The 22065-nt window shown below is 43.1% G+C and overlaps 1 protein-coding gene across 3 annotated transcripts in view; it reads right to left on the bottom strand.

Annotated features, from left to right (window-relative positions):
- Positions 1-22065, bottom strand: part of RGS6 (regulator of G protein signaling 6) — a 262968-nt gene that overhangs the window by 42595 nt on the left and 198308 nt on the right. For all 3 annotated transcript variants that reach the window (XM_039705211.1, XM_039705210.1, XM_039705212.1), the window contains 7 exons: positions 21137-21218; positions 20541-20615; positions 19103-19201; positions 18000-18061; positions 13508-13618; positions 10139-10264; positions 1998-2184 (listed from right to left, as the gene is read on the bottom strand). In XM_039705211.1, the coding sequence (XP_039561145.1) occupies positions 1998-2184; positions 10139-10264; positions 13508-13618; positions 18000-18061; positions 19103-19201; positions 20541-20615; positions 21137-21218 (742 nt within the window). The remainder of the gene's footprint in view (positions 1-1997; positions 2185-10138; positions 10265-13507; positions 13619-17999; positions 18062-19102; positions 19202-20540; positions 20616-21136; positions 21219-22065) is intronic.

Raw genomic sequence — 22065 nt, 5'->3', positions numbered from 1 at the left:
GGACAACACTTGTATTTTCCCCTCCCACAGAGGGCATTTTGATTAGTTGTATCTGGTTGAGTCCCTAGGAATGTGGGATGTGTGGGAGCTCCCATGGACTCCTGGTGCCAGGGTGCTGAGATAAAGCAGCTGCTGCAGATTCATGGATGAGAGCCTCTGTGGTGGCAGGGCTGACCTGTGAGAAACACCACAGCAGGCCCTGGGAGATTTACAGCACCCTGGGGCAATCTGCATTGTCTCCCATGAAGTGAATGTACAAACAAAAACTTCCCTTCTCCAGGATGAGCCAGTAAAAACTCTACTGGGCACTGCACCCTTCAGCAATGTCCTGCTTCTTCCTGCCTGTGTCACAATGCCTTCTCAGCTATCCAGTCAAGCAGTCACAAACAGCTTGCTTGGCCTTTGGAGAGCTACCAGAAGCCCACTGCCCAAGAAGGTAACTGGGTTCGCCTCCCACACTGTGCTATCCTCTCCTGAGGATTCAATAGATTCAATCTCCAAGATAACCATAGCTGGCCCTTGAAGGTCTACCTTTGCCTCATATTTCTGTGTCCATGAACTACAACAGATGAATTGAAGAGATCTGTCAGTGTAAAAATCCACTGAAATAAAATTAACCCAAGGAGCTAAAATTTCAGTCTAGCTGCCAGGGCTCCAGCTTGATTGTATCAACTCCCCTTTGAATGGCAATTACATTGTGAACTGATCAGTTCAAGGCTAAATCCTCCGTGTCTTCTTCTAATTAAATACTCATCATCTAAACATTTGTCTTATTCTTAGTACTTCTACTTATCAATTTAATCAATTCTCCCATTATTCACCTATCTACTTTAGCCTGTATTTTGCCATCATCATTTTGTTCAGGTGATGCGTGCAATTCTTTTTCACTACAACTGCCAAGCAAAGAATATATCTCATCCAGAATGTCTTCACACTCCTGTATCTCTCAGCTTTAGAAAGGGCATTTAAGTTGGCTGATATTCTTAGGGGACTGCCTTGTAACTTCATGTACATTCCTTCTATGCTGGCCCCAAGGAGCAAGATTGCATTCAGGAAAATAGAGTATTTGATGCTGGTTTGAAAAATTCATTGCCTAACCTTGTATAAGTGGTCCACAACATCTCCCCTGAGATGAAAGTATTTTGTTAGTGGAGTATTTTGAAGAATTGCCTTTGAATGTCAATTAAAAAAAATCCCCAAACCCTGGAATTCTTTTCATTTGCTGTTGGTTTTACTATATCTTGTGATAAAATGATTATGAGGAGAATATCTTTTAATTTGTGTCCCCAGTAATATTTGCCAAATGATCCTTTCTTCATTTTTCTTTTTTAAAAATTAGAAAATTATGTTTTCACTTTCCAGAAGGTTATGCAGCTTTACCCTTGCTTATAGCAGTTTTTCTCAAATTATCTGCTTTCCTCAAGGCATTTTCCGTGTACAGTTTATCTGTAAAATTTCTCTGATAAATCTGGAGCCTTAGGAGGGAAGGATTAAGCTCACTGCATTGCCTACTGTCCTATCATTACTCTAAGGTATTGTCTGGTGGATGTGTTGGAGGGAGCTGCTGCTTTTGGGGTTTGGCAGGAGGATATAATTAGGTATAAATAAATAAAATATAGAAAAAGTGTATTAGCCAGCATTTTGATATGACATTGGCCATTCTGTAACTATGCCAGACTTTAGTGACAGGTAGCACAGACAGACAAGCTGAACTGTATAGCACTTTTTCATCTGTGCTTTCTCTGAGACATAGCTCCAGCTTGCAGCACCTTGCAGACTTGTAGATTTTGGAACATTTGTTCCCAGAGGAGCCTTAGCCTGTTATGACAGATAGATTCAATGAAAATATAATTTACCCAGCTTGAACAGATATCCTTAAAGTCACTTCAAACTGTGCATCTTCTTTTTCTTACAAGTGAGCAATGACAATGTGATAGTAGAATATCATATTAAAACAGAGTTTCATTAGCAGTAGCTCCATAAAACCAAAAACTAACCTGTGCATCTTCATATGTATATCTTCCTGGGTCTTTGACATTTTGGCTTGTTTTCTCATAGCTGTGGGAATCCAGGTTAATAGCACTTTGGGCCCCAGGAGCTAGAAACTCTTGCCAGATTTCTTCCACTCTCGTGGTCACATCCTGTAAAGGTCTTTTCTTGAGATCTTGGACAGCCAACCAAAACCTGTACTAGGCAAAATTAAAAGGGCAGAAAAGAGAAAAATATAGAAATCTAGGTAAGATTTTGTGAATAAGCCTAGGCAAAGTCCTAAAACAGATATAGAACCTAATCCTGCATCTATTAGAATTCACAGAAGACTCCATGTTAGCATGATTTCAAGGGGAAGGGGTGATGTACTTTACACCATTCCCTTATATTGTGGCTAAGATCAGGACACTGACCTTAAGAAGTGATACATTCTTAGTCAAACTGCCCCTGCAGAAGTGTCATATTAGGCAGGCAAACAGGAAACCTCCAGAGCTATGCAGCTGGAGGAGAGGAGCAGGCTCTGCCTCCCACAGCCCTGCTGCAATGTGCTGGTCATTGCTGCCTGCAGGATTGGTCATCCACAGGGGATGTAAAATGAAGAACAAACTTAACAGTCACATAATTTCCAGTGTGAAGTTGTAGCAATGCCACTTAGAGATTTTTTTTTCACTTGTAAACTGACCAGCATTCAGATGGATGCCATGAGAAAAGATGACTCTTGTCATGCCATACTCCAATTTTACAGTGGTGTTTTCTTGATTAGGCTATGCTTACAGACTAAAGTAAGTTCATAAACACTGAGAAGATAATCCCTTTGATAACTAAGGACATAATCCATATCTCGATCTGTGAAAACAAAGACCACAGAATATTTTGCAAGAGTGACATGCATGTCTTTTTTCTTTTATCCTAGGAAAAAGAAAATACATTTTTTGGTGATGCTAGTTTTATTTATTGCTGAGAGAGATATGCTCTTTCAGCTGATTAATTCAGAAGATGCATGGTGCCCAGTAGCCTTTTGTTTTGGTCAACTCTATCTTCCAGCAAGAAGGTATTCCTGAAGGTCATCTGCCCTGAGTAGCTGGGCCCTGCAACCTGGTTGAGCAAGCACAACAGGGCTCTGCAGGGAGTGCTGAGGCTACAGGGCAAACAGGTACTGGAAGGCGCCTTTGCAGCCACCTGCAATAGCCAGCTCTTTCCTACCCCCTGACAAAGGTGCCCATTGTCTACGGTGACAAGGAGGGCAGGGCTCACCCTGGCTGTCCCTGCCCTACTCTTATGCACTCCCTCTGCTGGGCAGACTGTGCAGAGGGGACAGGGATTGTTTGAGTCACTGCTTGTTCAAGGCATCCGCAAGAGCTGCACAACTTGGAAAATCCTGTGTCTTCCTTATAAACCAGTTGAACTGTAACTGAAGTCCTCATTTCTCATTTCAAATGATTCAGTGGTTTCAGTGTGCTGCCACTAAGGTAAATATTCCTCCATGGTGGAGGGAGGGAGATAGAGTCTGTCCCAAACAAAAATCCTGATGGCAGTGAGGGTGGACAGCAGCCTGGTGACTCCTGTGCTGTTCCTGACCCTCTCTTCCTTAATGGCTGCAGGCAGTACCTAGACACCCTGGAATCAGTGGTGTTATTGCAAGCAAATGAGGCTGCTACTCCATTTAGCCTGGTATCCTACCTGCGATAGAGGCAAAAAGTCGATTTGGGGAGAAAATTACATCCACATGACATGCAAGGCCAGGCTAAATCCTCCTTGCCTGTCTGCTGCTTCTTCCTGACCATCAGGGGGGCTTCATGCCACAGCCCCGACTCACCCAAGCCACTTGATGATACTCCTTCATATGGTTTTCCCATTTCCTTGGCAGGCTCAGTAAAAAAGAATGAGGTACACTCCAACACTACATCAGTACCTATAGAGTCACATACGTGTGGTTCTAACAAGGTGACATTTGATTTTATGAACTGAAATAGAGTATCTGGGGTTGGTGGAGGAGTGTGCATGGTTGGTCCTTTTCCACCTTTGAGAGTTTAAGTGCACCTGATATCCTGCCTTGTCATTTGAGCAGTGACACCCCCACTTATCACATGCATGCAGAGAGTAAAGGGTGGCACTCACAGTGCAGTAATCTGCTGCCATATGTGGCTTCCGTTATTTGAAAATACTTTATCATTCAATTTCAGATGTAATAGGAACATGTGAATGCAGAAAAGGCATAGGGAGAAAAGATGCTAATCATTCCAGAGTAGCTGGGACACTTCAGACAAACACCTGGCTAGAGAGAACCTTTTCTTCTGGCTTATCTTCTGCCCCTGGAGCCAGGGAGGCGGGCTGGGAAAGCACACTTGTGAGGGAACTGGGATCGCTGTGAAGTGACAGCTTGCCAGAACAGGAGCACCATCCATTTTAATAACCATTTGGCTCAATCTGAAAACCAACCAACCAGACCAACCTGACAGTAACAAGAACAAGCTCTTTTTACTGCAAGCAATTGTGAATTCATGCCCAAGGCTGGATGTCCTCTTCAAGGCAAAGGGGAGTTTTGTCTTGGTAAAAATTTCAAAGCTATTCACTATAGCTGGCATCTGAAAATCAAGTAACATCAAAGAGGGGTACCCAGCCCCACAGACTTCAATTCCAAGGCAAATTCTCTGCCACAAGGAATCATCCTGAAGCCAACGCATAAGCAGAGCTTCCTATGGGATTTACAGCATTTACAACAGAGAAGCAGGTATTTCTACTTAGGAAAGGAGCTGACATACAATAACTGTGCTGGAAATTCTGCTCAATTATAAAGTGCAAATGGACTCCCTGAATCACTCCTGCAATTTCTGAAGCACAAGCCCAGCCGCAAGTTCACAAGGAGTCAGGTGAAAATCCTGCATTGCCCCCTCTCTTTCTGTAGGAGACAGACGTCCAGCACACACCTTTGCACAGGGCAGGGGAGAAGGGAGAACTCCTTGTGTGTCCTCTCCACAGGTGCCCTTTAAAGAGAGCAGAACTGGCACAGGGACTGTCTGCACAGAGGGAACAGCAGCATTGATCACAGGTTCTTTGTCCTTTATAAAACAGCATGTAAGGACTGGAGAAAGCTGATAATATGGTGTCCTAAAGCGTCAGTGGCAAAAACCATTTCAGCCTCATCCAGCTTGTAATTAAACTGCTGTCACTGGCGGAAGATATCCCACAATGGCATTTGTCCTCCGCAGCTCCCCCAAGGTGCAGAGAGCTCCTGGACCTCAGCATGCATGCTCTGCCTCCCTGCAGGGCACTGCAGAGGTGCTTGGTCAATGTTGTTCAAACATGTCCCCCAGTGAAAAAGCTGCTGGGGAAAGACAGGGTGAGTAGCAGGGGAGTGGTCGTTTCTGTGGTACACTGTAAAACAAAAACTAATTTAAAATCCTGATCAGGAGGCAAAATATGGATTACTCCAGAAACTGAGAAACAATAGTCAAGATAAGGGCAGTGTTGTATCCCCATCATGGGGGTGGACACAATACCCCTCGCTTGACAGCGAATTCATCAAGTGACTATCTCAGGTCGGAATCCAAGCACACTTCTCTCCTTGCCTCAGTAGCTCCATGCCAGAATTCCATGCCCTGGCAGCCTCACATATCTAACCATTCACAAACCTTCTTCCATTCACCAAGAACTAACTTTGAACATCTCAGCCAGGAAATGAATGAAACAAATTGATAAAAATCAAAATGCATTTCAGACAGGGGCAATATTCACATCTTTGTGTTGTTTAATGGTCAGATCTTTGGCTTGGTGAGCTCGGCACGGCCAAGACCAACAAAAATCTGTCCGTGGAGAGCAAGCTGGGGGCAGGCAGATGCTGCAAAGCTGCACGCTGGGGCACTGGGGACCTGCCAGGGAGACCGCAGTGCCGCTGGGGACGGGGCAAGCGGCCCGCAGGCCTCCCCCTCACCGCCCTTCCTCCCCTCCCCTCCCACGCTGTGCACGTCGGCGTCCAGGGTGCAAGTCCCTCCTTCTGCTGACGGTCCTTGCAGTGCTGTGGGGCAGGAAAGCCCTTGTGTCGCTGCCGCGGGGCAGCGCCCGCCGGCCGTGCGCAGGGCGACCGCGCCGCCTGCCGGCAGCGCCCGGCACTGCCCCGCACCGCCCGGCGCTGCCCCGCACCGCCCGGCGCTGCCCCGCACCGCCCGGCGCTGCCCCGCACCGCCCGGCGCTGCCCCGCACCGCCCGGCGCTGCCCCGCACCGCCCGGCGCTGCCCCGCACCGCCCGGCGCTGCCCCGCACCGCCCGGCGCTGCCCCATCCCGGCACTGCCCCGCGCTGCCCGGAACTGCGGGAGGAACGTTCTTTATTTAGGGAACACGGGGCTTTGGGGCGGCTCGGCCCCATCCCGGCACTGCCCCGCACCGCCCGGCACTGCCCCATCCCGGCACTGCAGGAGGAACGTTCTTTATTTAGGGAGCACGGGGCTTTGGGGCAGCTCGATGTGTTTACTGCATATATGAGCTCTCCTCACTGCCCGAACTTCTCCTTTCCTGATGAAAACTCCTTTCCCCAGGGGGAAAAAACCTGGCAGCAAGTTTCAACCATTAGGAGTCATGTAGGATATAAACACTTCCTGCAGGTAAAACTCCTTTCCCGCGATCTCCATGTTCAACGTCTGCTCACAAGCAGTAAGGCCCGGGGCACCTGCCTCCATGCACTGCCAGCTCCACAGTGCATTCCCACAAAGTGTCACATGTTTCCCACTGAGGTCTATAAACAGGTGTGCAGCCTCCTTTCCCTTCGGGTGAAATTCCCATGTCCCATATTCCCACTTTGCTGATTCCAGCTGACACTCTTTAAAGTTAGGGGGGGAAAAAATTCAATCCACCAGCTAAATGAACATCTCACAATCTCAAGATGTCTCAGAAGGTTCCCAGGTCATAAAAAATGTATAATAACTCTCTGATGCCCTTTCTTTTCTTATCCTTTCTTATTTATTTTGTTTTAAATTTGGCATTTTATCAGCTATATTTTGGGTACTTCACAAATCACCCGAGTCAAAACAAATTGTAGATGAAAGATAACAACAGAGAGGAGAAAGAAAACAGAGCAAGAAAGAGTTAAAATAAAAACAGAGAGAAATATAACCAACTGACTGGCTTTCCTGCTCCCACATAAATAATGGACAGCCAATAAATAAGTAAGTTACAGGGCTCAGCGGAGCCCAGGAGACTGGTGGACAAGATCCTGCAAGTTTATTAGAACACAGACACACAGCTGGAAGGTGATCTGGGAGGTCATCGAGTCTAGTCTGCTGCTATCTCTGGCAGTGCCTCACCCAAGACCCCACGGGGACCAATTTTTCTCAGCTAGGAAGAGATGGAAATACCCCACCACCATCAGCCCTGTGATTTGGGAGCTGAGCCACAAGGTATAAGAGCAGAATTTGGTCCCCTTGCTGTATTACGAAATTACATTCATTTCAGGGCATTCTCGAGCACACACTTCACAAAATCTTTTCTAGTGCTACCATGAATTTCTAGGTTTTCCAGCAGTCAATTTCTTAGATCTGCCTTAAATTCAACATAGGGACCTATAGGGCTCCCGCCCGCATTAATCCTAAGGATACTCCCAAGATCCTACTGACACTCCCAAGAGATAGCACATCCCTGCTGCAACAGTTCCAAGATGCCTGGGTAGTTACTGGAAGAGAGTCCTGCGAAGATTAACTTTTGTTAATCTGAATGTTACTTTTCTAGCAAGGTGCTAAGTGCTGTGTTCTCAGAAAATTTCTTACACCTTCCCAGGGTTTGGGTGGGATGTATCTCACTTAACTGTAGTTGCCTGCCATGGACTCATTTGAATCAGTCTCTCCAAGTTTATGATAACAAGAGACGGGCGCTTTCTAGTGTAATTTAGGTGCGTTTTGTTTCCACTTAAAGCTGAAATAAATCCTTCTCAGGTGATTCACGGACTCCTCTCTCTTCAGAAGGATACTTTGTGTTCTCAGAAAATTTCTTACACCTTCCCAGGGTTTGGGTGGGATGTATCTCACTTAACTGTAGTTGCCTGCCATGGACTCATTTGAATCAGTCTCTCCAAGTTTATGATAACAAGAGACGGGCACTTTCTAGTGTAATTTAGGTGCTTTTAGTTTTGTTTCCACTTAAAGCTGAAACAAATCCTTCTCAGGTGATTCACCGACTCCTCTCTCTCCAGAAGGATACTCGATAAAAAGAAAGCATGGGCTTAGCTGTCAGCTTAGGTGAGGCAGATCCCAACTTTGCTGTTGAGTGTAACTTAGATTTTGCTTGCATGTCTAAGCATCCAGCAGTTGCTTTTTTTAATGGTACATACTCCAAGTGAGAATTAAGGAGCTTTCTCTGCCTCACCTGAGCCCTTCTTCTCTCTAGCATTACTGCTAATAATTCACTCTATTCTGGTTTTCTTCATTAATATTTCTGCCTTTGCATCCTTTTAGTTAAAGCTTTAAGCAGGCTTGCTAATGTATCCAATATGAGATAATAATACCACATAAGCCAATACCATCATAATGATACCATAAGATTGATAGCAAAGTTCCCATACTAAGAATGATGCTAATGTCTTCCACAAAGGAGGTAGGATTTAACCTATGCCAGCCCACTGATTTTGCCTCTTCCCTTCACTACATCTCAAAATCAAAGAGAATGTGCATCAGCAGGAGGAGCAGCTACGACTGACCAAGGAAGGTACAAGTTTGCCTCCTCATAATCAAACTTTCTCTATCTGTTTGAGTAGGATGAACATGGGGGACAGACGCTAGTCATAAAACCTGCTGGATTTCATTAGCACAACTCCAGATTAATTTCAGAGCACTAATTTGAAGAGTATTTTAATACAGTGTATTAATTTTGCACTTCATCACTACAATTTAATTGCAAATGAGTGCTGCTGTACATAACTGCAGTAAGCATATGCAAGTTCAGTACCTGTTTAGCAATAAAATTTCAAGCTCATTTGTGTAATTAGTAACACTCCCTTGTTTTCTTACAGGTTATCTTTCAGATTTTTCAAAACAATAAAGTGCATTGAGTTTTCACTGCTTTGCTGCTGGCATGCTTTCTCTACTTCTCCTTGGACAGGAAAACCTGATAAATAGGATGGTAAGTTCCAATGTCATTAAAAATCACTTTCTGGGGAATTCCTCTTTCAGATCTTGCAGGCTAGCCAACTGCACAACAGTGACAATTGTTCACATGCTTTAGTAATGTATTTTATTTTCTAAATGAAATAGAATGAAAAACCATAACTAAAAAAGGCTGTGCAGTCAGGTTCATATCTACTGTAAAAAGATAACACCAAGCCTACTCACTACGACCAAAGGCCAAAGCCAGACTGACTGTGTGATCCCTGACAGCAGATTTTCTCAGCCCAAGAGCAGGCACAGTTCTGCCAGTAAACCTGCAATCTTCTCTGGCCTTCCCTGCAAATGCTTACTCAGCCTTCTGGAACACAACTGCCCCAAAAAGACCCCGCAAGAACCTGTCCTTTTACTCATCCTCGTGCTGAGACACAACCACAGCACCACAACAGCACCTCTGTAGTGTTCCAGTAAAAAAGTGGGGTTTACTGGCTCTCAGCCTGATGAAGGATCATGTGCATGTCTACACAATGTTTCATAATAGAAGTCTTGACTTCTTCACAACTTGAGAAGTCAGATACTCAGAACCCCCACACAGAGAGTCCTGTTAAGGTGAGACAAGCTGTTGGATAGTCAGCACATGCCAAAATTAAAAGTAGTTGTTGGAAACCTGACTGCAACTAAGAACTGCCAAGTTCTTAGCCACATGATGTCCATAGTGTTTCCCTCAAAAAAGCCCTGCCACACAGACACACACAATATAGAAATCCTATATCTTGTTGGGCTCAGGAGTGATGTGCTGCATCTCATCACATCATGCAAGTCTGCAAGCCCTTGCATGCAGAAGACACCTGACAACACTGGCTCTGCTAAACACTGCTTCTGAGATTACTCACATAGGTTTAGTATGGGCGTCTGTAGCAGCGCTATGGGTCAAACCCTGCCATTCTCATCCTTATTCAAATGGGTGTTTTTAGCAGTTCAAGACACACCAAACAGTGCATTTCACCTATGCAAGAGGGTAGGACCAGGCCCATTCATTTAGTCAAGTCAGAAAAGGTTTCACCTGAGGTTTTCTGAGCTGAATTCTGATTCCAAGAAACGAAGGAACTGGTCTCGTCCTACGGGGTCCTTCAGCACCTCATCCATGGAGAAACCCCATCTCTTCACACGCTGCTGACTAGGTTCTTTGCTGTTTGGAGAGAGAAGGGGAAAAACAGATGGAATGTGCATCTCTGCCTGCTGTCCGAGCAGCTGCTGCTGCTTCTGCTAAGTGAAGGGAGGAAAATTATTAGATGAGATGTTGTTTTTTTCTCAAGATTTTTCAGAAATACAAGTTAGCAAATAACAAAGAAACCTATAAAGACCAGGATCATCATTAAAGCAACTGGAGGACTTTAAACCATTACATCATTTGACTCATTAAAGGACACTAATTGGGTGCTACATACATGGTGAAATAAGAGAGAATGATATGATTTTCAGAGCAATTTCTGGTAGGTTTCATTTGGAAGAACAGCATACCATGCCTAAATGATTATTCATTATGTACTTCTTGCACATCTCCTCAAATGTACCTTAGGATTTCTTATACATCAAGGCAAAAATTTCCCAGTAATGCTCCCTGGGTCACTGGTGAGCTCCAGAGCATTTCCTTGTGTCCCACACAGTACTGCCTGGTCACTTGGAACTGGCTTCGGATTTTCAGATCCACATTTGCATTAGAAAAGCAGTTCCACTAAGAAGCAGTGCAGGCGAAGTATCTAAAATGATTACTGGTTTGTGGTCTTTCATTTTTTAGTGCCTCCGATTTTTGCATGCCTAAGTCTCAGAAGACTAAAAAGCATCTTCCTCCTACTCTCCATGATAATCAGACTTTCATTTTGTGTCTCAGCTGGGATACTGAGATGCAGAGGCACCCAAAATCACCAGCAACCTTTCTCCTTAATTATTTCTTAACAGAGCCCAACTTACATAAGCTGTTGTTTGAATTGCCAGACATGTTGCAGAGACGCCTATGGGCAGAGGAGGTGCCTGGGAATCACAACAAGGATCCTATGAGACAGCCTGCATCAGAGCGTAATCTGGGCTCACAAAGTGCTTGAAAGCTTCTGGTGTGATGGCGTCATACTATGAGACAACCATTAGAGCACAGCTCAGCTGCTCACATTTGTGACAGCAGAGCCATTGTTAACAGTACATATCTATTAAACTATGTGTCTCGTCATGTCCACAGCGATTCCTAATCATGGAGCCTTAGGGGACAGTGGCGATCTGTGCTGAAGACAAATAAGCCAAAGGGGTAAATAAAATGTCTGCTTTCATTTTCTCTTGATGTAAAGGCTAAGCAAAATTGATAGGCATGTCCTCACTCGAGGAGCAGCACAGTCGGGATGGCTCCTCCTGCGCTCCCTCAGGAGCCAGAGTGCTGCAGACAAAGGTGCAGATCCAGCCTACCTGTTATGTGAACCAGCCTGGACATCGGACACAAAAGCCATGCTTGTGCAGAGCCATGCACAATCTAAGCTCAGGGAATTTCCTGCTGAATCCAGAGATCTGTACCTGCTCTTCTTGCAGCTTCACAATGTTGTGGCACACACACAAAAAAGGCCAAAGTGCTGTCTAAAACGGAATGCTTTCCGTGGCATTTCCTGAGTCCTGACTGCCATGGAGGATGAACTCTAGTGGCACGGGGCTGCCCATACTCAGCAGCCAGCCTTGCCACTGGCAGTGAGAGCTCTTTGTTTTCCTGCACAAGGGCTCTGCCCTCCTAGCTGAGGAAACAGCTTTGCAGGCAACACAAGGGGATCTTGGGGATCATTTAATTATTCATGCAAGTTGCAACTAGATGCAGATGCAGTTAGTTTTTTTACAATAGAGAATAAAATGGAAAAACATAGCTGTTTGTTTTTCCATCTTCTCACACTACAGCTTTCTCTTTTTCATCTGCAGGAAAATCACCTTCCTTAACTCTGAAATCATAGCAGAAGCCAAGCACTTATTTTAAATTCCTATAAGGCTGTGACATCAGGTTAATTGTATTCTTCAGGGACACAGACATATTTTCTGGGATTTGCAACTACGTCAACAGATGCTGAAATAATGGATGCCTGGATTACCTTGTGGGTGAGGGCTTCTACAAAGCAGTATTTTGCAAGGGCTGTATCTGGTACTAGTCCTACTAGGGAGGATGGAGAAAATGAGAGAAACTAGCTAAAAAAAAACTAAATAATAAAATTATGGGAAGAGGGGCAGAGGTTAGGAAAATAATGGATTTCTGTAGGTGAAAACAACTTTCACATCCCAAACTACTTGGTTTTTAAATGGGGAAAAATCTTGTCCTTTTCCTGGAACACTGATTCCCTATGAATCAGTTTTATTGGGCCAATAACATCTCTAAATTATAATTCAAGAACACACAAGATTAGATTTGGCATTCTCTTATTAAAGATTTGCTGAAGTGAACTCCAAATTCAGATTTGGTGCCAAATGGCAGCAACTAAACACTGGAGAAGTTGCTGAGTCCTTACAATTGTTGGCCACAGGATGTGATTGAGTAGTGAAGGTAATATGGGGCATGGGAGTTCCATTCAAATTTGCTGAGGGAGCTGTTAGGCATAGTGGCAGGCAGGACAATTCGAGCCCCTTTAGGAAAATTGTGGATAGCCTGTGAGGGCAAGAGACACAGACACAGGCCAGACTTCCCTTGCACCAGCATCACATGGGCAAAACATGATCTCTATTGCAGTGTTCTGCTTGTTTGTTTTGGGGTTTTTTTTTAGAAACTCTCTGAGATGCAAGGCATTTAATGTCCTACAGACTTTTCCTCGCTTTTTCCATCTATTTGACATCATAACAGAGACAAGCCAGCGTGTTCACCAACAGATGAGGCCCAAACTCACCCTATCAACCTATTACAATTCTGACCTGCCAAGTCTCACACATCATACATGAGCTACACTCTTCTGGCTCCTGTGCCAAACTCACTCTGCACAGCAGCAATGGCCACCACTTAAAACTCATCCCATTTTTCAGCAGCATCTTTCATGGGATTCCATGGTAGGAGCAGAGCTGGAGCATTGCAGCTGGGAAGAGCAGGCTCCCAAGAGTCAAATAAGATGTGCTGGAACACATCTTATTTGCTAAGTTTGCCTTAGCAGTATCCTATCGCTTTAGGCTCCTAGACCTGAGTCTGGGCATGTGTTTGACAGGTATGAGAACATCCATTACCTGAGTTAGAGAGTCACATACATCAAGCCATATGGAAGTGGAAGGTCTGAATAATTCATAGATGCCAGTGATAAACTTCAGCTATGCTCTTGAATCTTGTAGTACAGACATACAACTTTCTTTTCAAACAGGGCAGTGTGAAGAGCATGCAAACAAATTGTCAAGACAACTCTCACATTAGTTAAAACCACCAATTAATTTTTACCTCATTTCAATGTCCCACAGTGCTGCATCATCACTTATCCAGGGATTGGAAGGCTCAGCAGGAGTTATAAAGGGGTCATATTCCACATACTGCTCTGTGTAGGCTATTAAACTGGCAGGGAAAAAAAAAAGGGAAAAAAAGAATAAAGGATCTGAATGCTTAGTCACATGTCAGAAAAGTATAGCTTTTCTTTTTATCCTGTTGGGTTGGTTTTTTTTGGTGGTTTTGTTTTGGTTTTGTGTGTGCTTCTTTTTATTTATAGGGATTAGTCAGTTTCTCAGCAGGCACAGGAGACCCTTTTCCCAGGGATGATGCATGCAAGGATTTCTCTGCAAACACCCACCAGCTCACTGCAGTATTTTCCTCAACAGCAGCATTTTCCTCAAGCTTGTCTGTGTTGAGATGCCCCCAAAAAACCTGATGAGGCAACAAACTGGATTGCTATGGCAGGACTTCCCCCAGAGAGCCATGGGAAGATTATGAAGTATGTATCATCCTGATCATTTGCTGCATGTTACTATTTACTCTCATCTTTTTCATTTTTGCAAACTTTTGCACCCACATAAATTTATGCACCATGAGAAACTCACCTAAACAGGGTCAAGGGCTGCAGCTAAGAATATGCTTAAATCTTTGGAGGATCATAACCCTAAACATCAAAGCTTTGCATATAGATAATTTTTTAGTTATGTTGGTATAGTATTTAGTCTAACAGCACTATTGTAAAATACTTCAACAGTAATAATTAACTTAAAGAACAGTAAATAATATGCACATTGGAAAAACTCCTGGCCTTTACACTGGCTTGCTTCATGGTGAGTCAGTTAAGGCATATAGCCTCTCATCCTCACTAGGATGAGAATCAAAGAGCTTTCTGGGGAAAGGACTGTGTCTGCTTGCATAAATGATTCAGGAATTCCACTGGGGTTGGGGCTAGGGGCGCATTTTTACAAAAGAAAGACAGCAAATATGAAATAAATCAAAAGACATTTCTTCTAGTCTGTATTGGAAATACTCTAAGGCACTTTATTTTTTTGCCTACATCTGCCAAGTAATTAACTAAGTTAATTATGTCTCATCATACTAAACACCCAACGTTTGTCCATGCTAAACTTTACCTCTGGTCCTCCACGTCTCAAAAAGGAAAAGATTCTGTGAAACAAAGGGTCATAAAAGGCAGAAAGTTTCCCTGAACTGTTCTATAGTAATTATTTCTTTTTGTTTGTCCTAGCTCTTATCATGAGGCATTAAAATCATACACTTTTGTAACCACAGCAGGTTCCCATTGCCCCTTAGGGCACTCGGGGCTGTCTCATCTCATTTCATTAATTACATTTCATGACTGCTGTGGGTCAAGGGTTGGAGGAGGGAGCAGCGTCCAATTTCACAGAGCAGCAGCAGTCCCTTAGACATCAATGAAAGAGAGGGTTGGTTAAAAAAGAAAAGAAAGCCAAAAAGGATCAATCAGGAGATATCTGCTGTGAAACCTGAATTGCTCCTAATAAAATAATAAGAAGGCATCAGAGGTGCTAATACAAGTACCAGCAAAAAGGAAAGGGGGAAAAAACGAAAATGAAACAAGGGGGAATTTCTAAGCACATTTTGCTGATTCAGTATAATGGCAGCAGCAGAATCATTGCCTCATTGTCTAAAGCAGGCTACAGGCAGGGGACTGCTAAGGAAAAGCATTTTTGTCAAAATGCAAACCCGGCCTTTTGGGTGATAAACTGAATACCCAGTAGAAGAGGTGGTAGGAACAGTTGACTGAAGGGTGCAGAGCTTGCCTTGAGAACCCAACTGTCTCTCAATCAAAGGGGCCTGCTGAGCCTTCACAGGAACTTTGATGAGAAGCTGAAAGGATAGCTTTTCATCAGATTTTCATCTAGGGAACTGAGATTGCTTCTGGTAGGAAGATGCTCACTTTTCCCCAGCCATTTCGGTGATGCCATGTCTAATGAAATAGTACTAACACTGCACAATGCAGTCAGTTAAAACAATAGGTAGAATATATTGATAGTTTTGCTCAACAGTTCTCAAAGCTCAGTGGTTAAAACTGACAGTGCACAGGTCCCAAGTGGGGAGAAAGGATGTGGAAGAAAGACAGTTTCCAAGGTGTGTGGAGCAGCTGAGGGATGCCTGTTCCCACAGTTGGTACAGATCTGCTCCTGGAAGCAGAACAGGGAGGAAGGGAAAGAAAATCTTTAGCAGCGAGCATTTATCTCTCAGAAGCTGCAGATATCCTTTGGAGAGCCTTCCTCTTCTGATAGACAAGAGCTATCCCAAGAATAGCGTGAATTAATATAAAATAAATACAATTAATCTATTACTATCGAAACAATTTATATCTTATTCCTATAACTTGTTTACCCTAGTGCCTCCTGATTTATCTGCTCCTTGTTACTTCCCTCATCCTCTCTGAAAGTGCTCTTGTACTATATTGAAAAATTGGCAGATGGTGCCACAGTCAGGCTTGACTGTTGAAGGCAGCGTGCCAGGAAGTCATCTCCTGTACCCTGATCTGCCCCACTGTCACCTAAACTGTCCTGAGAGCAGGGTCCAGCCTGAAAATGGACATGATAACAACAGCATGTCCTTACACAGCAAATTTGTTCCCAGTGCTTGTAATCAGTGTTTTCATGGGGCTTTCAAGGCTGCACAGGTTTTTTTTCGGGCAACTGTGCAAGTCAGGTCATCCATGTTCATTCCTCCTCACCAGTCCCTACCCCTGCAAAGCCACTGGACCCATCAGCTCCTCTGCTTCCCTCCTACCTGCTCTGCAATGCTCCACATCCAGGCTGCACTTCCCACCCACTCTCCACACCAAGTCCTGGGACTCTCAAATCAATATTGCCAATATTCTAATCAGTATTCAAAGTCATCACGTGACCAAACACCTCCTCACAAGAGATAAAGATCACAACCATGATTTTCATTCTTTATAATTATTAATAATTATTTAGAAATATAAGGTTCTTCACACAGAGGGTGTCTGGCTCTGGAACAGCCTCCCCAGGGAAGCAGTCCTGGCACTAATCCTGCCAGAGTTCAAGAAGTGTTTGGTCAATGCTCTCAGGCACATGGTGTGATTCTTGGGGCTCTTTCTCCTGTGCAGGGCCAGGGGTTGGACTTGATGATCCCAGTGGATCCCCTCCAACTCAGCTTATTCTGTCATTCTGTAATTTGACTGTTCTCATTTGATTTGCTTTTCTCCTGGTTATTATTTTGCACAAGTTTTGATAGCAACATTTTCTTCTCCAACTTGAGAGCAATTAAAAAAGAAAAAAAAAGGAAACCCCTTTCAAACCAGATAAATTATTACTGTCTCAGTATATTAAGGTCATTGTAAATAAATTCAATACAATAACTTTTTTTTTTAAAGTACATGCTCTTAATTGAAAAGATCCAAAAGCCCAAAACATAAATATAAATGGGCACATTTTAATCATACAATGTATTGCATGCAGGATTTCAGGGAGCCTCTGAATATTTTCTCTTTAATTGGACACATTTTCATTTTAATTGCTAAACTTGATGAGCCAATAAGAACTTACATTGGGCCTCTCACCATTTAATTTACCTGGTTTAGTACATGCATACTAACTACAGGTGCAGGCACTGCAAAGCACATTTCATGGGGTATTCCCGTTTTGCTTTGCTGAAATAAAAACTCCTCTATCATTTCCCTAGAAGGAACCAGCCCTTATCCTATCCTTCACGTTTAACACAGTTTTGCTTTAAAAGTCATATCACTGAAGAACATGGCTATCCCTACCTTCATCTGAGTGACTACCCTGCAAATGTGCATAACTTATAAGTATCTAAGAAAATGAGCTCCCATACTCAATTAAATTTGAGCTTGTTCTTCACCTATTCATACTTTTCTACCAAAACTAAATATTCTGCAAGTCAAATTGTGCCTTGATTTTCTTCTTAGAAATCCAGTCCTTAAAACACTGCCTTGAGTAGTCCAGGTACAACCCCAGTACTTCTCCAAGGGTTTCATACACACGTAAGTGGAAGCAGGAACTGGTCCTACAACCCCAGTATGAACAGAGACATGAACACCATGTGCAACAAATGCCAACACAGCTCCTTCCCCAGGGCTGTGCCAGACTAACAAGAGATAAGCACTGAGAGTTCAGCCAAAAAGGGAAAAAAGGGTATTTTCAAATTGAGAAAGGAATTACTTTTCTAAAAATAAACCACAGGGTAGTGAAGGGGTGAGAAGCAAGTCACACAAGGGTTTTTTCTTTTGTTAATGCTTCTTTTTTGCAGTATTACAGGTCCTGATTTCTCACCTAGTTTTGCTCAGTGGCAGAAGAGTGAGTACAGAAGTGTCAGCAGACAGGCAGCAAGGTCTGGTCAAGGAAGGGAAAGGATTGATGCACAGAAAGGGGGTAAAGTCTTTGCACTTTGCTGCCTGCTCTGTTTCTAGAAATGCCAAACTGGAGCTGAGGAAAGAATGGGAAATCATCAAAATGGGGACACTCACCTTTCTGCTACTTTGGACATCTTTAAACAATGTCTCTCTATCTGCATGTTCAGAAAAGTTATCTAAGGAGAGAGATGACAAGGACATTAACAATTTATGAGTTCTGCAGCATGCACTGACAATATCCCAACACACTATTGATTTCTCTTTCCAAACAGCTTGAAAGTAACTCAGAAGGAAATGGGACCCTTCCCTAGGTATCAGAAACTTATTAACTGCTTCCAATAGCAGATTCCATTGCCAAAGGCAAAGCCCCAGGGGAAGCTTCAGAAGACATAACTGAAAGTAGAAAAGACACATACTTGGGGCCAAGGTTCCTAGACTACTCGGAGTACAATATGATCTCCTTTTTCCAAACACACTCTGCTCTCCCATTCCTCTTACTGACTGGCATCACAAGACCAGTAACATTTTACAGCACACTTTCATTCTGCTATGAACCAGTTCTTCAGCCTATTATAAAAGAGCTCAAGAAATGTAGCATCCAGGTTTAGTTCACAAGACCACCCAAAAACTGGTTGCCTAAGAAATTTGTTTAAAGCTGCATTAGGAAAATGCTGATCCAGTGATTCCTATTTGTCTTTCAGTGAGGGTTGCTTGTTGCAGCAAAGTAATTTTGAGGGAGAGCTCTTTGTGCCAGTGCAAGGACATGTGAGTTGGCTGGTCATTCCTTGGCATGATTGTCTGGATAACTTTTTCCTAGTTTCCTAAAAGCTCTGACTGTACAGTTTAACAGTCATGCACTAAACGATGCCTTTCCTCACCACTCATCCCCAGCCTGTGCCCAGTACACTGGCCTTTGTCACTGTCCACTTTACAGACATCCTCAGTGAACTGGAATTATTGCCTTATTGTCTCTGTCTGGTCCACAGACAATAAAAGTAGTTTCAAAGGTCAGTGTTACTCGTAATACATATCACCATACAACCACACAGCTCAATGAATACTTACTAATACTTTACATAAGTGAGAATCAAGGATAAGTGTGTGAGGATCAAGGGCAGGTAAAGCATACAATTGGTTTTGCTGGTATCTCAGTAACTTTCTAGGCTTTTTTTCTGGGAGCAGTTCTCAGAAGAGTTGCCATGCAGCCACCTGCTTACCTGCTTCCGGAAATCCTCTTTTGTCGTTTTGCGCACCGGTTGGGAGGGCAGGTGTACAGGGCTTTGGGGCTGAGACTCCTCTGTAACCCCATACACTGACTGGGAGGAACCAAGGAACAAAACAAAGGATTACAGCATTTCTCTGTTACACAATGAGGAACAGTGCAGTATGCAAAGCAGTAAGGTATCAAGCCAGCAATTTCCTACTGTTTATACCCACACAGGTAAATAATTATTCAGCCCTGAGCAAAATTTACAGATCAGACCTTTCTTGCTGATGCCTGCACTTAGAAGGCCTGTAGGCATGTTAAGAGGAGAGTTTGTTTTAAATGTTTAAATGATAATTTTTAGGAGCTCTGAAGGCTGTATGCACTAACACTTGCACAGGATGAACACTGGGAGCTGTCACTGGGGGGGGACCAAGTGGTAAAAGAAAATATTTGAACCTAATTCTATGCTGCTGTCTTTCACTTGATTTAATTTCTTGATGTAAAACTACATATTGAAGAAAGTGGTCAATAGCAGACAGGCAGCAATAGGTCACATGAACTTCTCTAAACAAAAACCTGCAGACTGACCTGTAGCCATTCATTTTCAGGAGAGACACCTGCACTGAAAGTAATACCATTTGCCTTTTCATGTAGTGCTTTTGCTTTTCAGTAAAACTCCTAATAGACATGTGAATATCTCTTCTGCAGTTTAACTACTTATGGAAGTTCAGGAGTCTAGTGTTCTGTCCAAAAATATAACAAGTGATGAGATAAGAAGAAACAGCCTTAAGCTGTGCCAAGAGAGGCTTAGATATTAGGAAAAAAAATTCTTCTCTGAAATGGTTATCAAGCACTGGAACAAGGCTGCCCAGAGAAGTTTTTGAGTCACCATCCTTGAAACTATTTAAAAGACAGGAACATGGTTTAGTGAAGGACTTGGTTAGGTTAAGGTTTTGAGTCACTGATCTTAATGGTTTTCTTCAATCTAATTGATTGTATGAATTCATATACATAGAAGAGCTCAAACTTGCTGGAAGTGAAAGACACCCAAGTTGCTAATGATCCAGCCTTTGAAATGATTAAGGCAGGTAAACATCTCATTATCTGTGCCCAAATAATTTCTTAAAAAGGGACCTGGGTATTTTTGCCAATTCATTTTAATTTTATGGGACTGCAGAGCCATCAGACATTTGGGACACAGAGATCCTTAATGCCCTTCTCAGCTCCACCCATCAAGTTAGTACAACTTTGCTGGTAAAACTGAAATAATAAATTCATCAAGGAGAACAAAACAGAACTTGTACTAACAAAACACTTTTTTTTTGTTCCTCCTGGGCAAGTCTCATATACAGTAGGTGTCAAGTATGATTTACATTAAAATAAAACAAAAACAGTGAACCAAACCAACTCCAAACAAGCAAAAACCAAAACCAGGAACTCAAACTGACCTTTTTCACTTTTTGTGGGTTTTTCATACGGCGACACTTTCTAATGTCCATTTCTGTGGTGTTCACACAGCCTGGCTGAAAAGAGATGGTAATTGTGTTATTCCTCTGTTAAGAATCTTCATCCTACCTTACCTTTATAAATATATGATTAGATCTTTTCCAAAACTCTTTCTTGAGGTTTGTGTTCCATAAATTACTCTTGCTAAATAAGAGACTGCATATGCCCAAGGATGCCATGTCAGCATTCAATCCACTTACTCCTAACTTTGGCACCAAAAGGAAATACCTAACAGGGGGGAGCTTTTGCTAGGAAGTCTGAGACACACTGAGTAAGCCGCTTTTCTTTCATAAGCCCAGTAAATAATTTTCCAAAGTTCGTATTTTTCACATATTTCCAAATCAACAGTTCCATAGGTACAGAAGTTCAGAATGTCATAAATAATCTTGCAGACACTTGGTGCGTTTTGAACAAGTCACCACGAGGAAAATCCATGTGGTGACTGTAAGGGCAATGTTTTTGTGCATAAAACATTTACTAGTAATAAAACTTTTCCTGTCAAAACCTGGAAAGTCTCTTCATTCAAAAGTAGTCTTACCACAGGCCTGTGCACATCCCAGAATGCTCTTTCCTGGCTGTCTAAAATCTTTCTTTCTGTTTTATCCTTTTTCCTGTCGATTCTGAAAACAAAAGCATAACTGAGTATGAGTCAATGTACAAGTCATGCTTTTTCTTCTTTGATATAATTCCTAACTGTGGTTCTTAACCCCAAGACAAAAGATTTCAGAAATCCACTTTTTTTGTACATTGATGTCACATTTGAACTTGCAAGGGCACATGCCATGAACAAAATAACACTGGCATTTACTCCAACATGGGTCAAAAGAGATTTTTCTATTGATGTGGAAAAATTTAACAGCTGTTTTTCATCTGGGGAGGAAAACTTTTCCTGGTACCCTGTTCCTGTACTCTGATTTGACAGGCTGGGAAAGTTTGTAGTTTTGTCTGTGTAAGGAGACCTACCAGGAATCAGGGGAGAAAAACTGACGTTTATGAGCAGCCCTCCCCAGAAAAAGACCAAATTCTCCACATCACTAGCTGATTTTCCCCTTGCAAGGCAAAGATGGGAAACAAGTTCTGGCACAAGCTCTGTCCCCACAGAAAGCCAGAGCAGCTGCTTTACTGCGCTGAGGACACTCAGCCCAAAACTGCTTTTCAGAGTGAGTCCTTCACACCTGGCCAAAGGGGAAGGTGAAGCTTATTCCAATCTTACACCACACAGCACACACAGATTGAAGGGACTCTGGAGGCTTCATGAATTCTCTCAATCAACACTTGGTGCTCAACCCAGATTGTCAGCTCCTATCTTCAAGACTTACTGATAACTCAGTATTTCACATTTTAAACTGTGAAGACCCAAAGCAGCTAGATGCTCTATGGCTGCAGTTTTTGAAGCAATGTGGGTATAGCAATGGGAATCCTGTGCGCAAACAAAAATGTGGAAAACAAAGCAAACTTGGTAAGCAG

Source organism: Passer montanus, unplaced genomic scaffold, assembly GCF_014805655.1.
Source record: "Passer montanus isolate IOZ18808 unplaced genomic scaffold, ASM1480565v1 scaffold18, whole genome shotgun sequence".
Lineage (NCBI taxonomy): Eukaryota > Metazoa > Chordata > Aves > Passeriformes > Passeridae > Passer > Passer montanus.
Note: the sequence above shows the minus strand (reverse complement) of the source record. Positions and strands in the feature narration are given on the sequence as shown.